Source organism: Prinia subflava, chromosome 2, assembly GCF_021018805.1.
Source record: "Prinia subflava isolate CZ2003 ecotype Zambia chromosome 2, Cam_Psub_1.2, whole genome shotgun sequence".
Taxonomy (NCBI): Eukaryota; Metazoa; Chordata; class Aves; order Passeriformes; family Cisticolidae; genus Prinia; species Prinia subflava.
This window is the reverse complement of record NC_086248.1, coordinates 67,560,839-67,582,702: the sequence shown is the minus strand read 5'-3', so window position 1 is coordinate 67,582,702 and position 21,864 is coordinate 67,560,839. Positions and strand designations below refer to the sequence as shown.

The 21,864-nt window shown below is 38.6% G+C and overlaps 1 protein-coding gene across 7 annotated transcripts in view; it reads left to right on the top strand.

The window, feature by feature from the left end:
* WDR64 (WD repeat domain 64) overlaps positions 1-21,864 on the top strand; it is a 69,589-nt gene that overhangs the window by 22,956 nt on the left and 24,769 nt on the right. For all 7 annotated transcript variants that reach the window (XM_063390372.1, XM_063390374.1, XM_063390373.1 and 4 more), the window contains 2 exons: positions 449-528; positions 7,380-7,519. In XM_063390372.1, coding sequence (XP_063246442.1) covers positions 449-528; positions 7,380-7,519 — 220 coding nt within the window. The remainder of the gene's footprint in view (positions 1-448; positions 529-7,379; positions 7,520-21,864) is intronic.

The window sequence follows — 21,864 nt, the reverse complement described above, 5'->3', positions numbered from 1 at the left end:
TTTACAGTACATTATACAGAAGCAACAGAAAAGTAACTGGACTTACTTAATGTAACATTCACATCACAATAGACCTCCATATCTGAAATGGAAAGACACAGTTTCTTTGGTACTTTTCCTCAGTGATGAACTGCTTAAAGCACACAGGCTCGTGTGCAGCTTACTTTGGCAACAGCCACCATTTTAGGAGTCTGTTTGGAGTTTGCCTGTTAAAAGATTCAGGTGTGCAGATTGGATATTTATTTCTTTAATGGAAAGTGCCCTCTCTTCCTGTTTCATTGATGCCAGTATCACTCTAATTCCCGGTTATAAATCAATTTGCCTTTAACATAAAATTGCATACATTATGCAAACAGCTATTCCGTATACTACAGAAAAATAAGGCAGAATGACTGTAGACTGTATTTTCCAAATATTTCTTACATGATTGTTTTATTAATGATTGCAGACCTGTAAAGGAATTTTCTGTCCCTAGAGGAGTAAATGCCTTCACATACTGTGGAAAGGCAAAGGTCATTGTCACTGGAGGTAAGTCCTGGGTTTTTCCCAAAAGATTGTTCTTGGAAAAAAATTCTGAATTTTTTTATTCGAGATAAGTAAGATCAAATAAAGCTGAGTTAGCATCTTAAAAATTTCAACAATGGGTTCTGCCTACATTTAGAGGAAACAGAGGCTGTCAGCCCTTGTTTGAGGAGATATACTTCCTGACAGGAATCTGTCAAGGGCTACATCTGGGTTTGATTCAAGTATCATTTCTATAATAAAACAAAAGAAACAGTATGTTCAACCACTGTAAAGTATCTTTCCTAGTCACAGTGGCCTTGACCAAGTTATACACATTATTCCTAGCAGTATCAGCAGAGGTTCCACCCTATTACTCTTTCATCATCCTTTCGTATCTTAAGCAGTCATATTGGCCCATCTTAATACTTTCCATTGGTCTCTCTGATCATGTTTCCCCATAGTGTTACTGTTTGTTCTTTCTCCCAAAGCAGACTGCAGAAATGGCACTCTTACATCCACTTCTTCCCCGTTATCCAATGATTTTATGGGTCTGTCTACTGCAATGGTCATGTCTGATGCTTTAGAAATGTTGCTGGAGTATGGCAACAATCTTTTTTATATATTCTGTCTGATAGGGTGGTGCCCTCAAGTGATATTGATGCTGCTTTTCTTCAAGTCTTTATTGCTTAAAACTTTGTTAAAAATCGCAATAGCAAACATAAGAATTCTTGCATCTGTATACAACAAGAACTAAAAAAATCGCTGAGACTCTGCTGTCCAGCCTTGATAACATACATGGCAGGATATGGGAAGTAATGCAATTCATGTTGAATTGTAACAGTTTAGCAAGAGGAAAACTGTGGAAGATGCCAACATAAATATCAGCCAGTTCTATTGATTTTCTAGACACAACATTTAAAGGAAAAGCAATACAGCTGTAGAAGAGTTATTGGTGAAAATTCTGAAGTTTAGCCTTGGAGGAGATACTGTTTACATTGATTGTCTTGTCACAGAAAAAGTAGTCTGGAGAAATTTACTGATGACATAAAGTAGGGAGGTCCTGTTGAACAAAATGTGGTCAGTATTTCCTACAGGTACAACAGGAGGATTTTGCTGTAGTAATAAAACCAGGGTGAAGTGTCTGAATGAAAAAGAAGGTCAGTTACACAGGAACTACAAAAGGTTTCCTTTACACACTGAAAATTCTCCTTCCAGAAATAGCAGAAGAGAAAAATCTGGATAAACTTTCTAAGAAAATTATAATAGCTGTGGTAGGCCAGACCAAAGGTCTGCCTCATGCACTCACCCCACTTTGTAGGAGACCAGCAGTGTACACTCATGGCATAGAAAAGGAATAGGGCAATCATGCAGCAACACTTGCCCTAGGTACATGTGCTGGTTATATCTTGCTGATATGAACCACGTTTGAGAAAGATTAGTTGAATATAGAAAAAGGTGGAGCAAGGGACCCATAATGATCATCAAGTCCAACTCTTAAGTGAATGGCCCGTAAAGTGAGTGGACTCACAATCTTGGTGTTTATAGCAGCAGGCTCTAACCAGCTGAGCTAAGCTCTAACTGCACTATTGTGCAGAGATTTAAAAAGTATATTTTCTGTAACCTAGAAAAGTCACAATTAACAAAGAATGCCACTGATGTCTATTAGAGCAAAAATTAGAGCAGTGATGTTCAGGAAAATCCTTCTGAACAGTGGCAGTTGCAAAAACATTCTCAGTTTAAAACAGAGCTTGGATTTTTGGAAAGCTTAGATTGGATACTTGTTTCTGATGGTTGGAGGATAGACTTAGAATACCAGGGCTCCTATCCCAACCAAACAGATCCCTGATCAGAATATTTTAGAAACAGATGAGTTTTCTCAACACTGATTTCTAATTTGTTTTGACTTTCGCTGCACAAAAGTACTGAAAGTGTGGGCAATATAAAAAAAGTTTAATAGCATTCTATTTAAGGACTCTATAATGATGATTTCTGAAGAAGTGTAAGAAATTGTACTTACTTCTACCAGTCTTCCTGTCTGTTCATAATATTTACATACCCTTGAGTTGGGATCCTGTCTTGCTTCTTCTCCCACCATCCTTCATCATGTTACTGAAAGGTCCTCCTGCCGCTCACCTTCATTCCCAAAACTTAGCCCTGCTGTTCCCCTTGAATGTGAAAGGAAATTATTCCTGAGCAATATTACCAAGAGTCTCAGAACACAGTGGGAATGCATGACTAAAGACAAAGATATGGTGAGGTCATCTCTCTCAGTTTCATGATGGAGTTAGATCAGTCAGGGCCTACTATGAAGCTGCACCCAGTATTTAGAGTAATGCTACAGGTCTTGAGAGACCCTCTGCTAAAGCCTTCAAAAGCTGAGCTTTAGAGTTCTGTGCTCTGTTAATAGAATACACTGCTCACAGTGGCACAGCACACCTCAGGCTGGAGCACACTATGGTTGCCTCAGTATCTTAAGTGATCTCACTCTTGACCAATTGAGAAGCACACATTGATGATCCAATTAATGACAGATTTAAGCTATTTTAGATGAACATAAGCTAGTCCTGTTAATTAGGGAGTCTGCAATTTTACCTGTAATGTACCCTAAAAATAAGAGACCATAACAGGTAAATAATTCAGGAATCATAATATATAGATTTCTTAGTGACATGTTCAAACATTTGTAAAAGCTGTGTTTCTTTGTCTCATTTGGCAGTCAACATGAAAGAAAATCCAGCCTTTGATTGCAGGCTAGCTTCCAAAGTATTCAGCAGGGGTAAATCTGTTAAGCATTTTAGTAAGCCCAAACTTAATGTTATTTAGCCAGGTGTTTATAGCACAAATGGAATGTTGTATACTGTGACGAATTATTACTGTGACTATTAAGGAAGTCATATTTTAACACACTCTTCCATCATTTTTTGTATTTGATTGTATTTGTGAGTTTGTCAGTATTGTGAAACAACCTAATTTTGTCTTCTAGATATTTGACATTTATAAAAATGAATAAGGTAAAAACAAACCTGGTACTGAGTTTGTTTTTCATGCTTAAGGCTAAATTTCAATCAGTAAAAGGATAAAAGCCTGATAGCTGCCTAAAATATGGAGCCCAGAGAAGTTTAAAATAACTTCTGTGTGTAGCATTTTGCATTAATATTACATAGAATGGTAAAGTTAAATTGAATGATAATGTTTTCTTCTTATTCTGTATTAATTTCAATTCCAGCTTTGTCTTAATCATCACTTCAGCGAATGACTGCAGTTAAAGTTAAATTAGGTATGCATATAAAAGCAGGAGATGATCAGTTTTAAATGATACATCAATTTCTAACCCTATTAGTTCTTCAAATCTGGCTTTTGTTTTCCTGTGAACAGTGAAGCAAAAGAAAAACTTTCAGTGATTTCTAAATCTAAGAGTAACAGATTAAGACTGATAAAAGGAACTCCTCTGTGCTTGTTCAGTTTCCTTAGTGAATTCCTGGAACAAATGAAGCACGTTTTCAGGAATTCCCAGGAATCCCAGTGATAGAAATCACCAGATCTCCTCTAATATTAGCTCTCAGAAGCATAGCAAACTCTTTTCTATGATACAGTCTAAATTTAAGAAGAACATATAAAGACAGAGAAGGAAACACAAAGAAAAAAATAAAGCAGGGACATTTGTCAGTACGATAAACTAATTCACTAGATGTCTGACTGTTCTGAAGCAGTTTTGTAGACATTATAAGGAAAGATTATTTAAAAAACAGATTTGAAAGTAAGACAAGTTCTTTTAATGGATAGAGTTTTCTGTGTGAGAGTAACAGGATAGAAAGAAACCAGGAGGCATATTTTTCATTTACAGTCTATCAAGGATGCCAGGCTAAGCCTAGTATTTCTCCATTCAGATATATTGTTTTTCTCAAGTGGGTTTCACCACTGAAATCCAGACATCTCAACAGGCTTGTAATACCACACAAATTGCAAAACTGTGTCAGCAAGAGATAAAGTTTGACAAAGCATCACATGTTCAAAGAAGGTATTGGAGTCCATAACATATAGCTACAATAGAGCTGTGGTTGTAGAATCTGACTTCTTAAAAAACCCTATCCATCTGTCTTTATAATTATTTATCGTGGAAAGGACCCCACACAACTGAATCTGTTTTGATCCAAATCACTGACTTCACAAAATCTTTAAAAATTGCTGTTGGATAGTGTAGTCGTGCATTTCTGTACCCGAGCAGGTGTTTCTATATAAGGAAGTTAAGCTAGAATTTTCTATAGCCTGCTCGTTGCAATTGGCTCAGTACCAGCACAGACACAGTGATAGGGCTTTGGAAGTGCACCTCAAGGCCTAGTGTCCATCTCATTGGGCAAGGAGCCAAATAATCCCACCTAGACCATCGAGTACTAAAGGGCCTGCCCAGGGGGTGCACGAGGCTTTTTGGGAGTGCCTTAGCCTGTGTAACTGTGCTTGGTACACTGTGCTCGGCTTATCTCTTTTCATTTTGTAATGTTTATTATTTTTGCTGTTATTAAAACCTTTATTTTACTAAGCATATCCTGGGAAGCCGTCTCGCTATTTTATTAAGCCATTACTCTGCTGGCTGGACCCTCAGAGTTATCGGGAGAAATCTCGATAGGATAGATCATCTTCTTCAAGCTTTTCTTGAATGTGCTTGGTACCCACCCTTTCTGTGTCAGGATTCTGAATCCTGGAGGCATATTTGGAGCATGGAGAGAACAAATGCTCCAGGAAATGTTCCAATGTAGCAGTGAATGTTAGGGCCAATCTGGCATTAGTCCAGAAACAGGGAAGAGAGCACATCTACTATAATAAAATCATTATCTCCACATCAGTAAAAGGAACTAAAATTAATCCACTATTTCACATGAAGAGCAAACAGTATTTTTTAATGTAGGGAAAGGTTTTCTTCCCAAATGTCACTTGATCTCCTGTTAATATCTGAAGTAAATGACATGTATTAGTGATTCTACTCTTAAAAGAAATTCTGTGCTAGAATTAAAAGACACTATCCTCCCTTTCAATCATCTGCCATCACTTCAGGAATATAAAGAACAGAGCAGTTGGGAAGACCAAGAAAGGTTCTGTTCTTCAAAAGTGTGGCCAGCAGGTAGTCAGTTTGATCAGATATTGTCAACTTCTGCCCATTTCCCCATCATCTTAAGACATGACAGTTTCCATCTGGGGCTGGTAAGGGGTGTGTTGTTGAAGCAATGTCTGTTCCCTCTGATATTATAACCAATCTCACCAGTCTCATTGGAGGTTCTGTCAACTGTGTTTCATGTCATTCTCATGGGAGGTCTGCAAGCGGAGTTTTACTCCCCCAGACTTGTTTGACCCTAAACTCTGATCTGGTCACAAGGGTTCTGCTAACTTGCAGGACATGTCTGGGACAGCCTAACACAAACTCTGAGGATGTGAGCAGGACATCTACCACGTTCTGGAGTTTCCCCATCCAAAAGGGCTTCATAAACCATTTTTGCAGTTATAACCCATTTAAGCTACTTCCTGCCATGTTTACGGCATATACAGATTGTCTAGAGTAGTTTTGCCAAAAAAAAGAATCTCTTCCCCCTGAAGTTTCAAGCCAGTCAGCTACTTGTGCATGGCCTTCCTTTCCTGTGCAGAAGTCCTCCCTCCATTGTGCTGATACAGCTGTTTGCAGAGTTGAATTCTCAGTCACACTTGTGAAATGAGCTGGCATACATCAAAATGGCTTTCTGTTGTAGCTATTTTCAGAGTAGATCATTCCTTCAGTGAGCCTCTCATTTAGAGAGAAGCCACATAAACAGTGGAATCAATTTAGCTGAGAGAACAATATTGTTTAATGGAGGAAAAGGGAGATGGGGTGCTCCTAAACAAATCACATCTTGCTGCATTAAGAAGGAAGGGAATAGATTTCTAAAGAGAGAAATGGAAGGACTGACTAATGAGAGTAGGTTGAACGAGTTTAAGGAAGATGATTAACATAATTGAGCTGAGCGCTTAACATAATTGAGCTGGTTCTCTTGGGGCATATATTTCCTAGTCTGTGGTGGGGTTTTTTTGCTTTTTGCTCTTCATTTTAAGCTGAGAGAAAAGTAGAACTCAAACAGAAGTCTAGACAAAATGTGGCTGTTTCATTTATTGTGTATCAAAACAGACTGTTCACTAGATGCATACAGTTTGTACAATTCGAATATTTACCAGAAATTGGAAGTTAAAATATATTTTTAACATACTTCTGTTTTGAAATATTTATGTAAACTATTAGCAAAATAGTACCAAACATTCACCTATAATATAAAGATTATTTCTTAAATTGTAGGCAAATTCAAAGTTTGAACATACAAGTAAGTATGAAATACCTAATTCTCATTTACTTTACTACAAATTAAAGCATCAGCAGTTTTCTGTCTGCCCTCAGCTTTCATGCCCACTCCTTTCTGCATGTTCACTTTCTTCTATAAAGGAGGTTACCCCTTTGTGTCCTGGCTAACTGGACACAAAAATTTGTTGACATTTTTATAACTTATATCTTTGAAGGAGACAAAGTATATGCTCCAGTTGTATTTCTATTAAAGTACTCTACTCCTCTGGGATTAGTCCACATAGTCCCATTCAGTGTCCCTGCCCTTCCTTTAGCAAAATAAAAAGGCTTTGAAAAACTAACCAGTTATGCATTTTTAATATGTGTTTGTGGATAAGCAATGTAACATAAGCTGCAATCCAGCCCTTAGAATGAAAAATTCACATCCTTGTGTGGGAGTAGCCTACCTGAATGAAAGGACAGACTTATGAACACTAAGCTCGCAACTACAAAGCTTATTTGTAATACAAGTGACTAGTCAATCTTTCTCACTATATATATTAATATGTTTTTCTTTCAGGTAATGACAGAATCCTTCGTTTGTGGAATCCTATTGTTAATTTTAGTCCTATAGGGAAGCTATTAGGACACAGACATAGTGTTGTGGATATTGTGACAAATGAAAAAGATCAACATGTCATCAGCCTTTCCTGTGCAAAGGTAAAATACTTTTCTGAACCTCAAGGAAACAGGGCTGGAAGAAGGATCCAGAGAAGTCCAGGCCTGTCAGCCTAACCTCAGTGCCCCACAAAGTTATGGAACAGAGGATCTGGAGTGTAATCACACCGCACATACTGGACAACCAAGGGATCAGGCCCAGCCAGCACAGGTTTAGGAAAGGCAGGTCCTGCCTGACTGACCTGGTCTCCTTTTATGAGCAGGTGACTCACCTGGTACGTGAGGGTAAGGCTGTGGATGTTGTCTAGCTAGACTTCAACAAAGCCTTTGACACTGTCTCGCAGAGCACACTCTTGGAAAAGCTGTCAGCCCATGGCTTGCACAGGTGCCATTTTGCTACTTTTAAGAACTGGTTGGATGGCCAGGCCCAGAGAGTGGTGGTGAATGGTGCCACATCCAGCTGGTGACCAGTCTCTAGAGGTGACCCCAGGGATTAGGGCTTGGTCTAGACCTCTTCAATATCCCAACTGATGGTCAGGATGAGGGGACCAATTTACCTCAGTAAATTCACAGACAACACCAAGTTAGGGGAGTGTTGGTCTGCTGGAAGGGAGGAAGGCTCTGCAGAGGTGTCTGGAGAGACTGGATTGATGGACCAAGGCCAACAGTATGAGGTTCAATAAGCCCAAGCGTTAGGTCCTGCACTTTGGCCACAACAACCCAAGGCAGTATTACGTGCTTGGGAAAGAGTGGCTGAAAGCTGTCCAGCAGAAAAAGGTTTGGAGTTGCTGGTCAACAGCAGCTGAACTTGAGCTGAGAATGTGCCCATGTGGCCAAGAAGGCCGATGGCATCCTGGTCTTAGCAATAGTGTGGCCAGCAGGACCAGAGCAGTGATTGTCCCCCTGTGCTCAGCACTGGTGAGGCCACACCTCAAATCTTGTGTTCAGTGTTGGCCCCTCACTTTAGGAAAGACATTGAGATGTTGCAGCCTGGACATCATTGGATGATGTCCAGATACAGGCAATGAGGCTGGTGAGGGGTCTGGAGCACAAGTCCCAGGAGGAGTGGCTGAGGGAGCTGGGAGCGTATAGCCTGGAAAGAAAAAGGAGGCTGAGGGGAGACCTTATCGCTCTACAGCTGCCTGGAAGGAGGCTGTAGCCAGGTGGGGATCAGCCTCTTCTCCCAGGCAGCTAGAAATTGGTCAAGAGGAAATGGCCTTATACTGTGCCAGGTAAGGTTTAGGTTTAATATCAGGAAGAATTTATCCACAGAAAGGGTTGGTGAACATTGGAATGGGCTGCCCAGGAAGGTGATGGAATCACCATCACTGGAAGCATTAACAAGTGGATGTGGCACTGCCATGATCTAGTTGACAAGGGAGTGCTTGGTCAGAGGTTGGACTCAGTGATCTTGGAGGTCTTTCCTACCTAAATGATTCTGTGATTCTGTGAAATCAGTGTTACGAATTCAAGTAGGAATCTATTTTTGAGTAAGTACTTCTGATAGTTGGTTATCAGTTAATTTATTTTAATAAAAAGGCACAAGTTTAGCTTGAAATTTCCAAATTATTTTATGTTGAGAAGCAAGGCTAGAATGGAGCTAGTTGACATTATCTTCACGAGTGTGACAAAAGGATGCTTACAATAGTAGATATTAACATTCTGATAATTTTTGTATTGCTTTAGTAACTGACAGATTTAAAACAGAACCTGTACTCAAATGCTTCATTCAGTAGCAATTACCTGCAAAACTTTCCTACAGTTCTTTTGCACTTTTCTCTTCCCACCAGCCTACTAAATCCATGGGTGGAGCTTTTCTGGTGTCTCTATATATCATGTTCAACTATTGATCTCTTTCTAACCAATGTCTTTTACAAGGTTTACTGATCCGAATGATTGCCCATAAACAGGAATGCTAATAAAATCAGTAATAACACTTATTCCACCAAATATTGCAAGATTCTTCAGGAAAGGGATGGGTGTATGAGAAGTGATTGGTGGAATCATGGTGTTGGTTATTTATATGATTTGTCAAAATGAGACTTCTCAGGAGAGAATAACAACTTCTATAAATATGTGCAAAAATAAAAGAGAAGCCCCTGAAGGAGTAGTTGTGAATGGCTATAGAACTCTTTCAAGGTAGTCCAATGCAATATTTTCAATATTTAGCACTATTCAATATCCTTACAAGCATCTACAATGACGGAGTAGAGAGGGTAGATTAGGCAGTTGCACCAAACTGGTTAAAGCTGCACGCCTTGAGCAGAAGTATTAGAGTTCAGAATGGTCATTAAAATTAAAAGTATGATTATGAGAAATAGCTCCTAGAAATCAATAAAGACTCAATGTCTGCTGAGATATCCTTCTATCTCAAAGGTTTCCAGATTTTTATTGGGTTATGTAGGAAATTTTGCCAAACTATTTGTCCTATCCATGCCACTCCTCTGCTGTAATTGCTTACCACTGCTCATTGTGGTGGCAGTAAATACCACATTTTCAGTTCTTTAATCTTATTTTTAAAAAACCCCACACATTTCTAAATTAATGCTGGCTGAAAATAAATTATCAAAAATTCTTATCTTCACATAATCCTGGAGCCATAACCCTTCCCCCCTTCCTCACTCCTTTAAATCTACACCTGTCTGTTCTGTAGATAACTCTGTAACTTTGCTAAAGGCATATATTACTGTGAATTAAGGAGGGTTTTGACAGATAGCCTCAAGCTATACATGTAGGAAAAATGGAGTAAGATGTAAGACATGACTTAAGGAGAATGAATGAACATTAAGATATTTATGAAAAAACAACTGAGAATGAAGCCCCTGGGGCAGTAAATGTACAAGATCTTTTGAGGGCCCTTCTGGGCTTTTCTATGGTTCAATATGATGATTTAGAAGAAAGAAAAACCTATTTTAAAAGTCTCTAAGTGTGTAGATATGTGATCTTAACTAAATAAGCTGAGTAGTGCCAATGACATCAGTAAGACCACTTGTACGTGCAAATAAATATATGAAAGTATGTTTAATTAAAAAACCATGTTTTTTAATAGTGCAGTGAGTTATAAGTTACACTTCTCAAAAAAATAATATCACAAATTCCTGGACTTTCAAGTGTCTTACAAATCTTGTGGTCATAATGAAAACTATATCAAAAAAGAAGGAATCTCATAGAGGAGTCTAACCATAGACTTTCAAATAAGGTGCTTATCACTCTGTACCTCAAATATGTAATCTATCGAAAATATATGGTATACTAAATAGCAGGTCAGCTATAACAGGATTGCTTCCAGCCTGCTTAAAGCACATTTGTGTTTGACAGTCAAGAACCAGGAATTATATAAAGGTGTGCAACTTCTCTGGGAACTTTTAATAGTACTGTATCATTTAATTTGTTTCCACCTAAAAAGCAAATACCAATTTGCTTTTCAATCTGCCTAGCATAAAAAAAAAAATCAGAATAGTCTTCTCTATTTTGTTTCCATCTTTCAGTGACTGTGATATAGGAGGCCACTGAAGCAAAATAAGGACTGCCTATGTCTTTACTGAAAATAAGTTAGAGACGTATCAGTGATCTCATAGAAGCATTGTATCCTAGCAAAACAAAATCTCTTTATACAAATTTTACAATACATGTTTGACGGAATAGCAGAACTAGAGGAAAGGCCTAGGAAAATTAAATTAACACTTTTTCAGAACCTTCCCAAAATTAAATTGGACCTGAACCATATCAACTATCCATATTTTAAAAAAGCTTTTTTATTGTGCCATTTTTAACTCAAGTTGCAAAACAAGGTGAAAAGTAGGAGTAATTTTTTTTGTTAAGATTTGCAATTGTTATCTTTGTTACCTAATTGTTATATTTGAAGATTCAGACTGATTTTAACTTAATGGCTATTTTTCTTGAACTATATTGAAAAATTCCTTGTCATTGTAAAGATATTTTTGTGCAATGTAAAATGTGCTCACAAGAATGTCTCTGCAGCCTATATGCAACTGATTTATTCTACAGAGTTCAAAAGTAAGGAACCACATTGGCTTTTGGTTTCAGACTCGTGCTGCAGCAACACATTGCAGTCTAAAGAATTATTGGCTGAATTAAGGGCTCAAAACCTGCAGTGAATGGTTTAAAGATACCACAAATCTTACACATCTATTACAAGAGTACTAGGGGATTTTTTTGGTGGTATTAGACTTAGTTCCATACTTTAGAGCGCAAATATATATTGTGGTTTATACAAAAATGTAAAAATTAACAAATCCAAAGCCGTGGTTTCACAGCACTAGTGAAAAGAATTAGAGATCACAGGAGATTTGTAACATAGTGGAAGAACTAGTTTAGAAGATTTTTAACAGTCTGAACATAATAGAGCATGAAAAAGAGAGTAGATCCCAGGAGGAGGGAGGCATCACTGTGTTAACTTTGTGAGGTAGATTCCAAAAGTACAGATTGCTCAGCAGGCCTTGGCTCTGTGCAAGCCCAGCTCAGCAATAACAAAAACATCTCTATATTATCAACCTGTGTTTAGCATAGCCCCATACCAGCCACTGGGAAGAAAATTAGCTCTATCCCAGTCAAAACTAGTACACTTCACTAGATCAGTTCTACTTTTGTCAGCAGAAGAAATATCTGAGTGTCATGGGTTGGCATCGGCCAGATGTTAATGCACCCATGAATATATGTTTTTTCTTTAACTACTGTGGGATGTGATCAGGAACAGAGCAGAGCAGGCTTAAATCTTGAAAACAGAAAAACCACCAAAACTTTATTACATTACATAAGAACAGAGACAGAAAAACTCTTAAACACACACAGAGAGAGAAATAAAAACTTCTCAGAACATTTCTTCTCTTCTCTCAGTTTCCACCCCCCACACATTACTTTTCACAGACCAAACCTTTGAGTTTTAGATCAAACAATCACCACTTAAAAAAACACCAATCTTCAATTCAGCAAGGGAGAGAGGAGTCTCTCTCGCACCACAGACTGTTCTTCAGAAAACACGGGTCCACCCCTTATGTGTTTCCATGTCACCCATGGCACTGCCCGGAGAAGTCTGCCAGGGTGACTCTCTCTTTTTCCTATGTCCAGCGCTCTCACCGCTGTCCACAGGCTGAAAACTGCATACAGGGCTCTTTAAGGATACTTGCATGCCGAGCTCTCCCCTTTTTACCCAGGGGCCGGGGTTCCAGGAGCAGGTCTCTCCTGAGGGCAGAGGGCGCCACCTCACCCTCCCCCTCTTTTCTCTGCTCGCTCCACTCTTCAAGTGCCAGTCACTGTAGCAAAAGCAGGGGCAGCTGTATCTACCCAAAATGCAGTTTATGTTCAAAAGAGACTTAAGTTCAGTCTATGGCTGACATTATGCAAGAAAAGTCCAGCTCAGAAAGCTACTCCTCTCATTCTTTGCCCATCGAGTTCCTTCCAATCGTGCTTCATCATCTCGGTCCCAGGCTGCTTCCCTCTCTCCTCCGAAACCACCAGTCATGAGAATCAATGTCTAAGAAAAGTTTCTTTCTGCCACACAAGGGTTAAGAGCTCTAGCTCTCGGCAGGGTGCAGGCTCAGGCACTCCCAGGCTTCCCACGTGGCTCGGCACCTTCTCCCTGAGTTTGCGGGGGGGAAGGGGGGGTGAGCACACACAGAAGGCACTTCCACAGTTTTCCACCCCTCCATCCTGGACGGGGCAGTTCAGTTCCAGTCCTGTTCCCTCTCTTCTCCCCCCCGGGGCTCCGGCTTAGCTGAGCCCGACTACGTGTTTTCACCTCCCCCACCCAGCCTCGTGGCTGGGCAGGGGAAGGAGGCCTGAGACCTCTCTCCGCTTGAACCAGAATCTAAAAGAGGCCGAACCCCCCTGGAGTCCTGCTTTTAACTCTTTGTGTCCTCAGAGGCGTGTCTAAACCTCTGAGTGACCAACCCAGGTGCCAGCAGAAAAGCTGATCACTGATTAGCCTGCCCACATCCCCCAGGAAAAATTCACCTCCCCCCGCAACCACGACACTGAGCAATGCTCTCTTCCCCTTGGAGCAGACTGCATGGTTTACTCTGTAGCATTTTCGGCAATATTCAATACAGCTTTCTGGAAAGCATTAAAGAAACCTCTGTGAAATCAGAAAATCTGATTAAAAACTAGCTGTCCTGAGCCAGTAATAACAAAAAAATTATCACAAAACTTAAGAAACTATTTTGGAATTTGAATTCAAATAATCATTCTATTTAAGAAAATCAAGATTTCTTTAATTATTCTAGCATGTAAGCATTTTGTTTGCTCCAATATTATAAGGATTTCTTGATAGAACTAATTATTAGTAACAGGTTGTTAGGCAGCTATTAAAATTTTTCTAATTCTCCTATCACAAAAATTAAACATAGTTTTTTGGGTTTATAATATAAGAATGTCTACAAATTAGGCAGAGACATTGATTTGTAGATAATTTCTGTATGATCTTCAGTCATATGAATTACTACTTCTGTATTAATGATATTGAGGTAGAGGGGAAGGCCAAGGCAGAAATTTTCATAATTCTGTGTTGCTAAACTTGCTCCAGAGTATAATATTCATGGAAATAAGTTTGTTCCTGATCTTCCAAATTGTGAAGACCTTGGAGATAACAGTTCGCATAGGTGCAGTTACAGCCACATCTTTTTCTTCAGCAGAAAATTTTCAGCTCTAATAGTTGGTTAATGATAGGTACTAACCTTTTCCTTCCTTCAAGGGATTTGGATACTGTTCAACTCTGATCAGGGAAATGTTCTCCTGCATTTCTACTTTTATTGGGGGTATATCTAAATATCCATATTCTCCAACTACTGCCCACACATTTGGATCTATCTCTCCTACATCTTTCTGTGTCAGTCTCATCATATGCATGACCGTCCTCCCCTCTTTGGGAATGATCCCTACTCCTAACCTGATTTGTAGGTCTCTTCCTAACAAATTGCACCCTGTCCTAGGTAAGTAAATGAAATTTGCCCAACACTGTTTTTAAGTGAATTTACAAGAAGATCTGAAATAATAATGTGATCTAGGTGTTCTTAATCCTAGGAACATGCTCTGAATCTTGTGTTGATATTTCCCACAAACACAATTGTCTGTTAAATTATATACCACGGGTCAACATGAACTACATTCCTCACACTTCGAGTGTGTCTGTCTTGACTTACACTTTGGTTGAAAATATTTACAAAAACTAATTACTGTTGAATTTGTCTGAAGATATAAACTCATCCCTTGTGTCATTGTATCAAAATACACACTCAGGTTTTCATATAATATGTGGACTCTTTGCTAAAGTGTCAGCATGTTATAGGCATAGATTAGATTATTGGCATAAAAGTAAGAGCATATGTATATAACTCTTTGATTGGAATTATTCTGCTGAAGCCACTAAAGCAGTTTTCAGGAAACATTTTTTCCAAGATGACTGCCAAAGCATACCTCTAGATTTATGGTTGTAATACCATTGATATTTATCATTTGGGAGCTATAAAAAGAGGAATGAATTATTATTTCCTACTGTTAGAACTATTTTAGTCCTTTTCTCTACAAAGTAAAATAGTATGGCTTTATTCAAGCAGTGAAGCAACATTTTTTTTTACAAGAAATGCTGGTAGAATATATTAAGTCCTTTTAAAAAAAGCCAGTTTTGGATTTGGAATTACAGCTAAGCAGCATCCTCAGATGCTTCAAGTTACACTAGATAGACAATGAATTATGACATGAGTTTGATGTTTCAAGCCAGGCAATGCAAGATTGTTCTATATAAAGGCTCTTGATCTTCCTGGTTATTACATTACCACTAATGCATTTTTCTACAAACACCAGTATGCTAACTTAATAGAAATTGCTATAGTTATTAGGTTGGTTTTTTCCTGTTGGGCCAAATAAACAGAAAAATTACTTTTACGGAGTGTATGGTAATATGAGAAGAGGCCATTATCTGAAAGATGATCTTACACTGTGTGGAAACAAGGAGGTTAAGGCTGATGGCAGAGACCAGACCTGAGTGAATAGGTCTTGTACTGAAAGGCTGTGAAGCAGTGACAACCACTCTCTCTCAATGCAGAGAAGGGATTCACAACTTGAACAGTAGAGGCTACAGCTTCATGTCTTGCCTACTTGAGTTGTCAGTGGAAGTCAGAAAGCAAAAATTTACTTCACTAGTTGTCTCACTGATTTTATTAGAACATCTCCAGTGGTGGGTTTGGTTGAATTAGACCACATAAGTAAGTCAGGAGAATAAGATTTGACCCTACAGGCTTCAATTCATAAAAACAAACAGCTTTGTTTGATGATCAGTAGGACTAATATAAGAAGAATATTCCCAATCTTTAAGCCACTCTACAGTATCATTTGTAAACACATACACCTTGTTTTAAACAACTGAAGGCAGTGTTCTTGGGTTTTTTCTTTTTAAAAGTAATTTCATTTTTGGTAGCTTAAAGAGCAATGCATACATTTACACATGGCAGGAGAATAGTGCAGTAAGCAGAGATTTTTCATATCTCAATTCTGAGGCATGGGAGAGTTTCATTCCATCCATAATTTCTTCAAATTCTAATGCTGCCAACATGAAGCAACAACACAAACATTTCCCTGCTAAAATTTGCCTATTCTAAAGAACTCTGTTATACATACGTTGACTTTACTCTTACACAACCTAAGGATAAATTCTTAGCATTTCAGAGAAGATAAAGGGAGGTAAGACATGTTATTAGTTTTCTCATTTTCTGACTTTTGCAAATTTGCTCAGCCCTTGATGTTATCAGTTTCCTGTCCTCTCCTAATCTGCTTAATATCGACGGGGCGATATCCCTGTGGGAAGTCATAAGTGTCTTTGTCAGTCTGGCACTGAGCAGGTGATTGTATCAATGCCTGTTAGTGTGGATGTCTGTCTAACCAGTTTTGAAAGCACATGATATTGTTATAAGGACATATTTATAGTACAGTCATTTGTCTTCCTGAAAAAGGAGAGCAATTCAGCTGGAAACACACTGCTTAATTTATGTCAAATCATTGCTAATCACGTCTGTTACTGGAATGTACTGTATAACAATATTGAATTTAATCTAGATAATTTGAAAAGGAGGCATTTGGGAAATCTGCTCCAGTCATCCTTCACAAAAATTATGTGGCCACATCTATATCAGGCACATTTTTGCTTACATCTTTGAAACCAAAAGTTCTCTTACTGCTGTGCCTTTATTCTCTTTGGTTTGTTTGTTTCTCCCAGATACTAAAAATTCTTCTCTTATATTGCATAATCCTTCAATGGCATTGAATATTCTTCAGACTTTTCATGTAAGATACTCAATTTTCTGTAATTCCCAGTCCCATTTTCTAATATTTAAATCACTCTGTGCCTAAAATAGTCAGGGAAAAAAAAAACAAACAAAAAACCCCAACAACAACAACAACAAAAAACCACCAAAAAAACAACCAACCAACCAAAAAAAGAAAACCCTACCCTACAAAAGCCTACAGAAGTCTCAAGGGAGATGTCATCCATGTAGATAAATATTGGGAGAGTGTAAAGAAGATGGTACCAGGATCTTTTTGATCTTTTCTGTTGCTCCCAGTGACCAGACAAAGACAATGAAAACTGAAACACGGGAGATTCTGTGTGAACATCAGGAAACATTTCTTTACTGTGAGGAAGACCAAGCACAGACACAGGGTGCCTAGAGGGGTTGTGGAATCTCCGTCCTTGGAGATATTTCAAATCCATCAGGACATGGCCCTGCTCTATTGTGGCCTAACTTGAACCATGGTATTAGACAAAGTGATCTCCAAAGGTCCCTTCCAACAGTAATTGTTGTTATTCCTTGAAAAAATAAAATTATTTCAAAAACTTTGTCTAAGGTGAGAGAATCATTCTAAGATTGGTTGAAGATTGACAGGAGGAACGTGACTGGTTTTTAACTCTTCTGATTCAGGTATCCATGGGCAGCAGCCTCTGTCCTACACCTCTAGCTTCCTGTTTCTGACCCCCACACCATCTACACGTCCACTGAAGCTGTTCTCCACAAATGCTGAGTGTTGTTTTGCCTTTGCAGCAGGGATCAGGTATTTCTATTGTCAGCATTTCCTGCACACAGTACAGAGACAAGACATTCAGAGCATTTACACCCTCTCAATGGCAGCACCCAGTAAATATCCTGCAGGCTCATATATCCTTCAGGCTTGTTACTATGTTATTAGACTCACTATTCCATACAACAGTTTGATTTCTTTCCAGTATCCCTTCATGTTTGGGAAAAGTAAATAATTTTATATACTACCAGGTTAATGGTATTATCTGAGGAAGTGATTTGAAATGCTCATAATTTTGATCTTTGTCATGTTGCTATCTCGATAAGGCAGTAGCTAGAGAACTGGCTGCTGCACCACATTGCATTAATATGATTAGAGCTAAGTCCACCTTGCCTTAACCTCACAAGTAATCCCATTGACATCAATTTGTTCTTAAGTCTCCTTACTGTGACAGAGTTGTAGCACTTTGCAGGATCACCTTCAGGGATCACAAGACACATATAGGCACTCTCTGCAGATAACTTAGCACAGCAAGCAGAATTGCAGTTTGACATTCATGCCTGGTGACTTTTGTCTTTGAGGCCTCAGATGTTCTGTATGGTTTTGTGAATTTTTTCATTTAGACCATGGAGCTTTAAATGACCCTCTCAAGCAGGGTAGCAAATAGGAGGAGATAAATTAAACTCTTCAAAAAAATCAACTTCAATTGTTCCTTACTCTTCCTGTCTATGTGCATAGTGAATACTGTGGCGAGCACAACTTCCCTCTGCCCCATGAGTGGTTGGATTTTGGATTTTCCTGTGTGAGTGTTTTTTCATAAGTCCTTTTACAGACTTGCAGCATCACCATTCTGTGAAACTGAAGATAATTGACTTCTTCAAAAAACAAATATTCTTTAATTTTCAAAAAGTCTCAGCAGAATGTGAAATTTGGAAGAACTGAAAGAAAGTTACTGTTTTCTCTAGAGTTATTGCGATATTTCCCATAGACCACTGTTTAAAATCACTTATTCTTAACTAGCAGAAATTTGACGGGATTATGTTTTGGTGGGGGATGGGGGAGGCACAAAAGCTGAACTTCTTTAGTCCCTATCTGTCTCAGTTAATTACAAACAGAAAGGAGAACAGGATTTGCTTCTTCGAAAGTGACAGCATGATTCTATTAAGACAGTAGCGTCTTAATAGAAACTTGGCAAGAGATAAGTGTTCCCAAGCCTGAACTTTATTGTACTAAGATCATGTAAAAAATTTATTTACCAATTTTTCTGGCCCTATTTCCCATCTTTTTTCTATTTCCCTCTGCTTTCACATTTAGTTGTTAAGATGAATCTTTTGCCTTCTGTCTTTTAGTGTATTGAGAAAAATAGAAGAGAGGTATGTTGCTAGTTTTATGTGCTCATAAAACAAAGGCTTCAGAGCCAACGGAAAAGATTGTTCTGAGTTTTAGGACTTGAAAGAAGGTGATACTCAAGAGGAAAAAGTTTTATGAATACAAATATAGACATTTAAATTTTTCAGGAGATGTCAGAAGGCTCAGAGTGGGTCTCAGTGGCAAGAACTCCCAGTGAATTCCAGGGGTTTATTTGGTTCCAAATTTTTATCTGTGTCTGTGGAAAATCCATCTGTAACTATGTGATTTTGCCATTGGGTTGAAAAATGAATGACACAAGAAGAGCACCCCAGAACAGAGGGAACTGCTCCAGATTGCAGTCCTGGAGAGGATAACAGAGTGCTTTTCTGGGGCTGTTGGAGCCAAGATAGAGGAAGGAGATGCACTGTGCATTCCTTGAATGCTGCTGTGTGCAAGATACCAACTGTGTGGAGAAGGCTGGTCACAATTTGGGAAAAGAGGAGAGTATCTCTGCTCTCCTAACTCTTAAAAAACCTGTCTGTGGGTCAAAGCCAATTCTGCTAACTAAACTGAACAAAGTTTCTCGTTAATGTAAGCCATTATTGTAGATATAATATTGCTGGAAGTACAGCTCAGCTTTCCCTGTAAAGTTTGAACAGTGGGTTGTTTCCAATAGCACTTGAAGCACCTGCTTTCCACATTCCTTCTTCTCCCTAATATGTTTTGTTTGCTTATATATAGTCTGTATTTTGCATTTCAGAAGACACGGTCCAAAAGCACTTTGCCATAAAGAATATGCACTCAGAGGTTTTCAGGGATTCCTGGTATTTCTCAGGCTGCTGTGGGAAACTCTTCAATAAATAAGTAAGGACAGTAAAGTTAGTATTAACAAAACACTCCTAGGGCAACTCCCCCTAGCCACTTCCTGATTTCTGAACAAGCATGCCTTTTGTTGCCTCTGTTCATGCATGGATTCATGCACAATCTGTGTGCTGATGCAGATGAGCAGCTCTGACCTTGTGTCTTGCAGCCACGCTGGTGATGCCGTGTGTGAGAGTTACTCATGTGGAACAGTGGTTTATGTAACCTCCCCATCCCTGCCCACGGGCTGAGAAAAGAAGGCAGCCATAAGCCAGGGAAGAGATTTATGAATGCTGTCTAGGTTTTTGCTGTCACTTTAAGTGACTGCATTTTCTTAATGTGCTACTGGCCTTAGCAGCTGAACAAGCAGCAAGAAATAGCACAGGAAGCTCTTACTTATAGTCTCTTGTGCTATAAAAATCTTCTCTTTTTATTGCTTTGATATTGTATCAAACCTATGTTTCACTTTTTGACAAATTGAACTTGAATAGTCCATTAGACTATTAGAATTTTCTTTCTTCATTTTTGTTTTGTGTCATTTCACTAACACTGTAACAGATCTGGGTGATGTTTATGGGAAGGTTTATCTTTGTTCAGGGACTTATTATTTTCACCTGACTGTAGTATCTCCATAGATACCTACTTTTACTTAATTTGCAGCTCTTACCCCTGTTTTTACATGCTGTAATTATGAGTGTACCAGAATTGAGCTTGGAGATTCTCTAAGGGTGGATTGCCCTAACTTTCTCGATTCTCATCATTGATTCTTCTTTCCATTTTGCTAGTCTGGTGTTCAGCTGGATGAAGGGCTTCATGGTTTCTTCCTATTCAAATGGATTTCCTGTTTCAAGGCTTCTCAATGACTCTTTTGCTCTTTGTAGACTTTAGAAATTGCATGTCTGAGTGAACTCTGAAATGTAATCAGAAGTCAGTCAGAGAAATGTGATGGACATGGTTCTTTTGACTCAGTACTGTGTCAGGGAAAATTTATTCTCAGTAAAAGGTTCTCTGGAGTCCTTTCTTTTTGAGTTTTCCTGAAAACAAACAAAATACTAAGGAGACATTTTCTTCTACTTAACATTCTGAAATACTCATGTATGAATTTCTCTCTGGTGCCAAAGGTGATTTGTTTAAACACTGATTGATGTATCTGTTCCTTTTATTCCCTTCCTTTTCAGAATTCTAATGGATCCACTGTAACATCCTTTAAAATCAGGTTGTGACTTCTGTCAAGGCCCACAACACTCAGAGTATTGATGAGAGTGTTGATGTTGTACCAACATGTGTCTTTAAAGCCATAATAAGCAGCACAACTGAATGAATAAAAATAATTTGCACAAATGCCTATATACGACTCACCAGTTATGGCAGCTGAGTAAGAACTGCAGGCAGATGTGATGACAGAATAACTTTTGAGAGCATAGTAAAATTATCTTGCAGAGAAACACACCACACTAAAGGCCATGGGATCTGAGAAATCATGGTTTCTTGAAGTATTAAAAATAGTTTGCATGGGATAGCAGTAAGTTCAACACAGCTTTTGATCAGGCAGGATGAGAAGTGCTGCTAACATACAATTATTCTAGAGTTCGAAGCAGATGCTGTGTTTTCCATTGAACCTGAAGATAAGAACAGATACATCTAAATACATCTCATGCTCCTTACAGGGTGGTACCCTGACTGTGGTTGATAGCATTTTCTTATGGAGAGCACAAGAACGTTATATGCATAAAAATAATATTTCTGGAATGTGTTCTGATCCTGATTTGGTCCAACATCTGCTGTCAGTCAAAGGTTTCACGAATTTCTTTATCCAGTCCCCCTGAAATTAATTTTTTACTATTGCACACCATTTCATACTCCAGTTCAAATACAAGTTATTAAACAAGTGGTATTTATCCATATGTGACAGAAAAGTATGACATAATGGAGACATCTTGTCATTAAGGGGTAGAACCAGTTTTCAGGAGATCTGGTTCTGCTGTGAACTTTTCAGGTCAAGACTACAAAATTCAGCCTTTCTGTGCATTTTATCCTTAGCAAAATGGGGACAAAGACAGCTTTGATATTTCTCTTGCTTATTTTGTGATGTACCATATTTAATAATGTGATTTTCATTGGAGGCTATAATATTAATGTCATGGAAACAA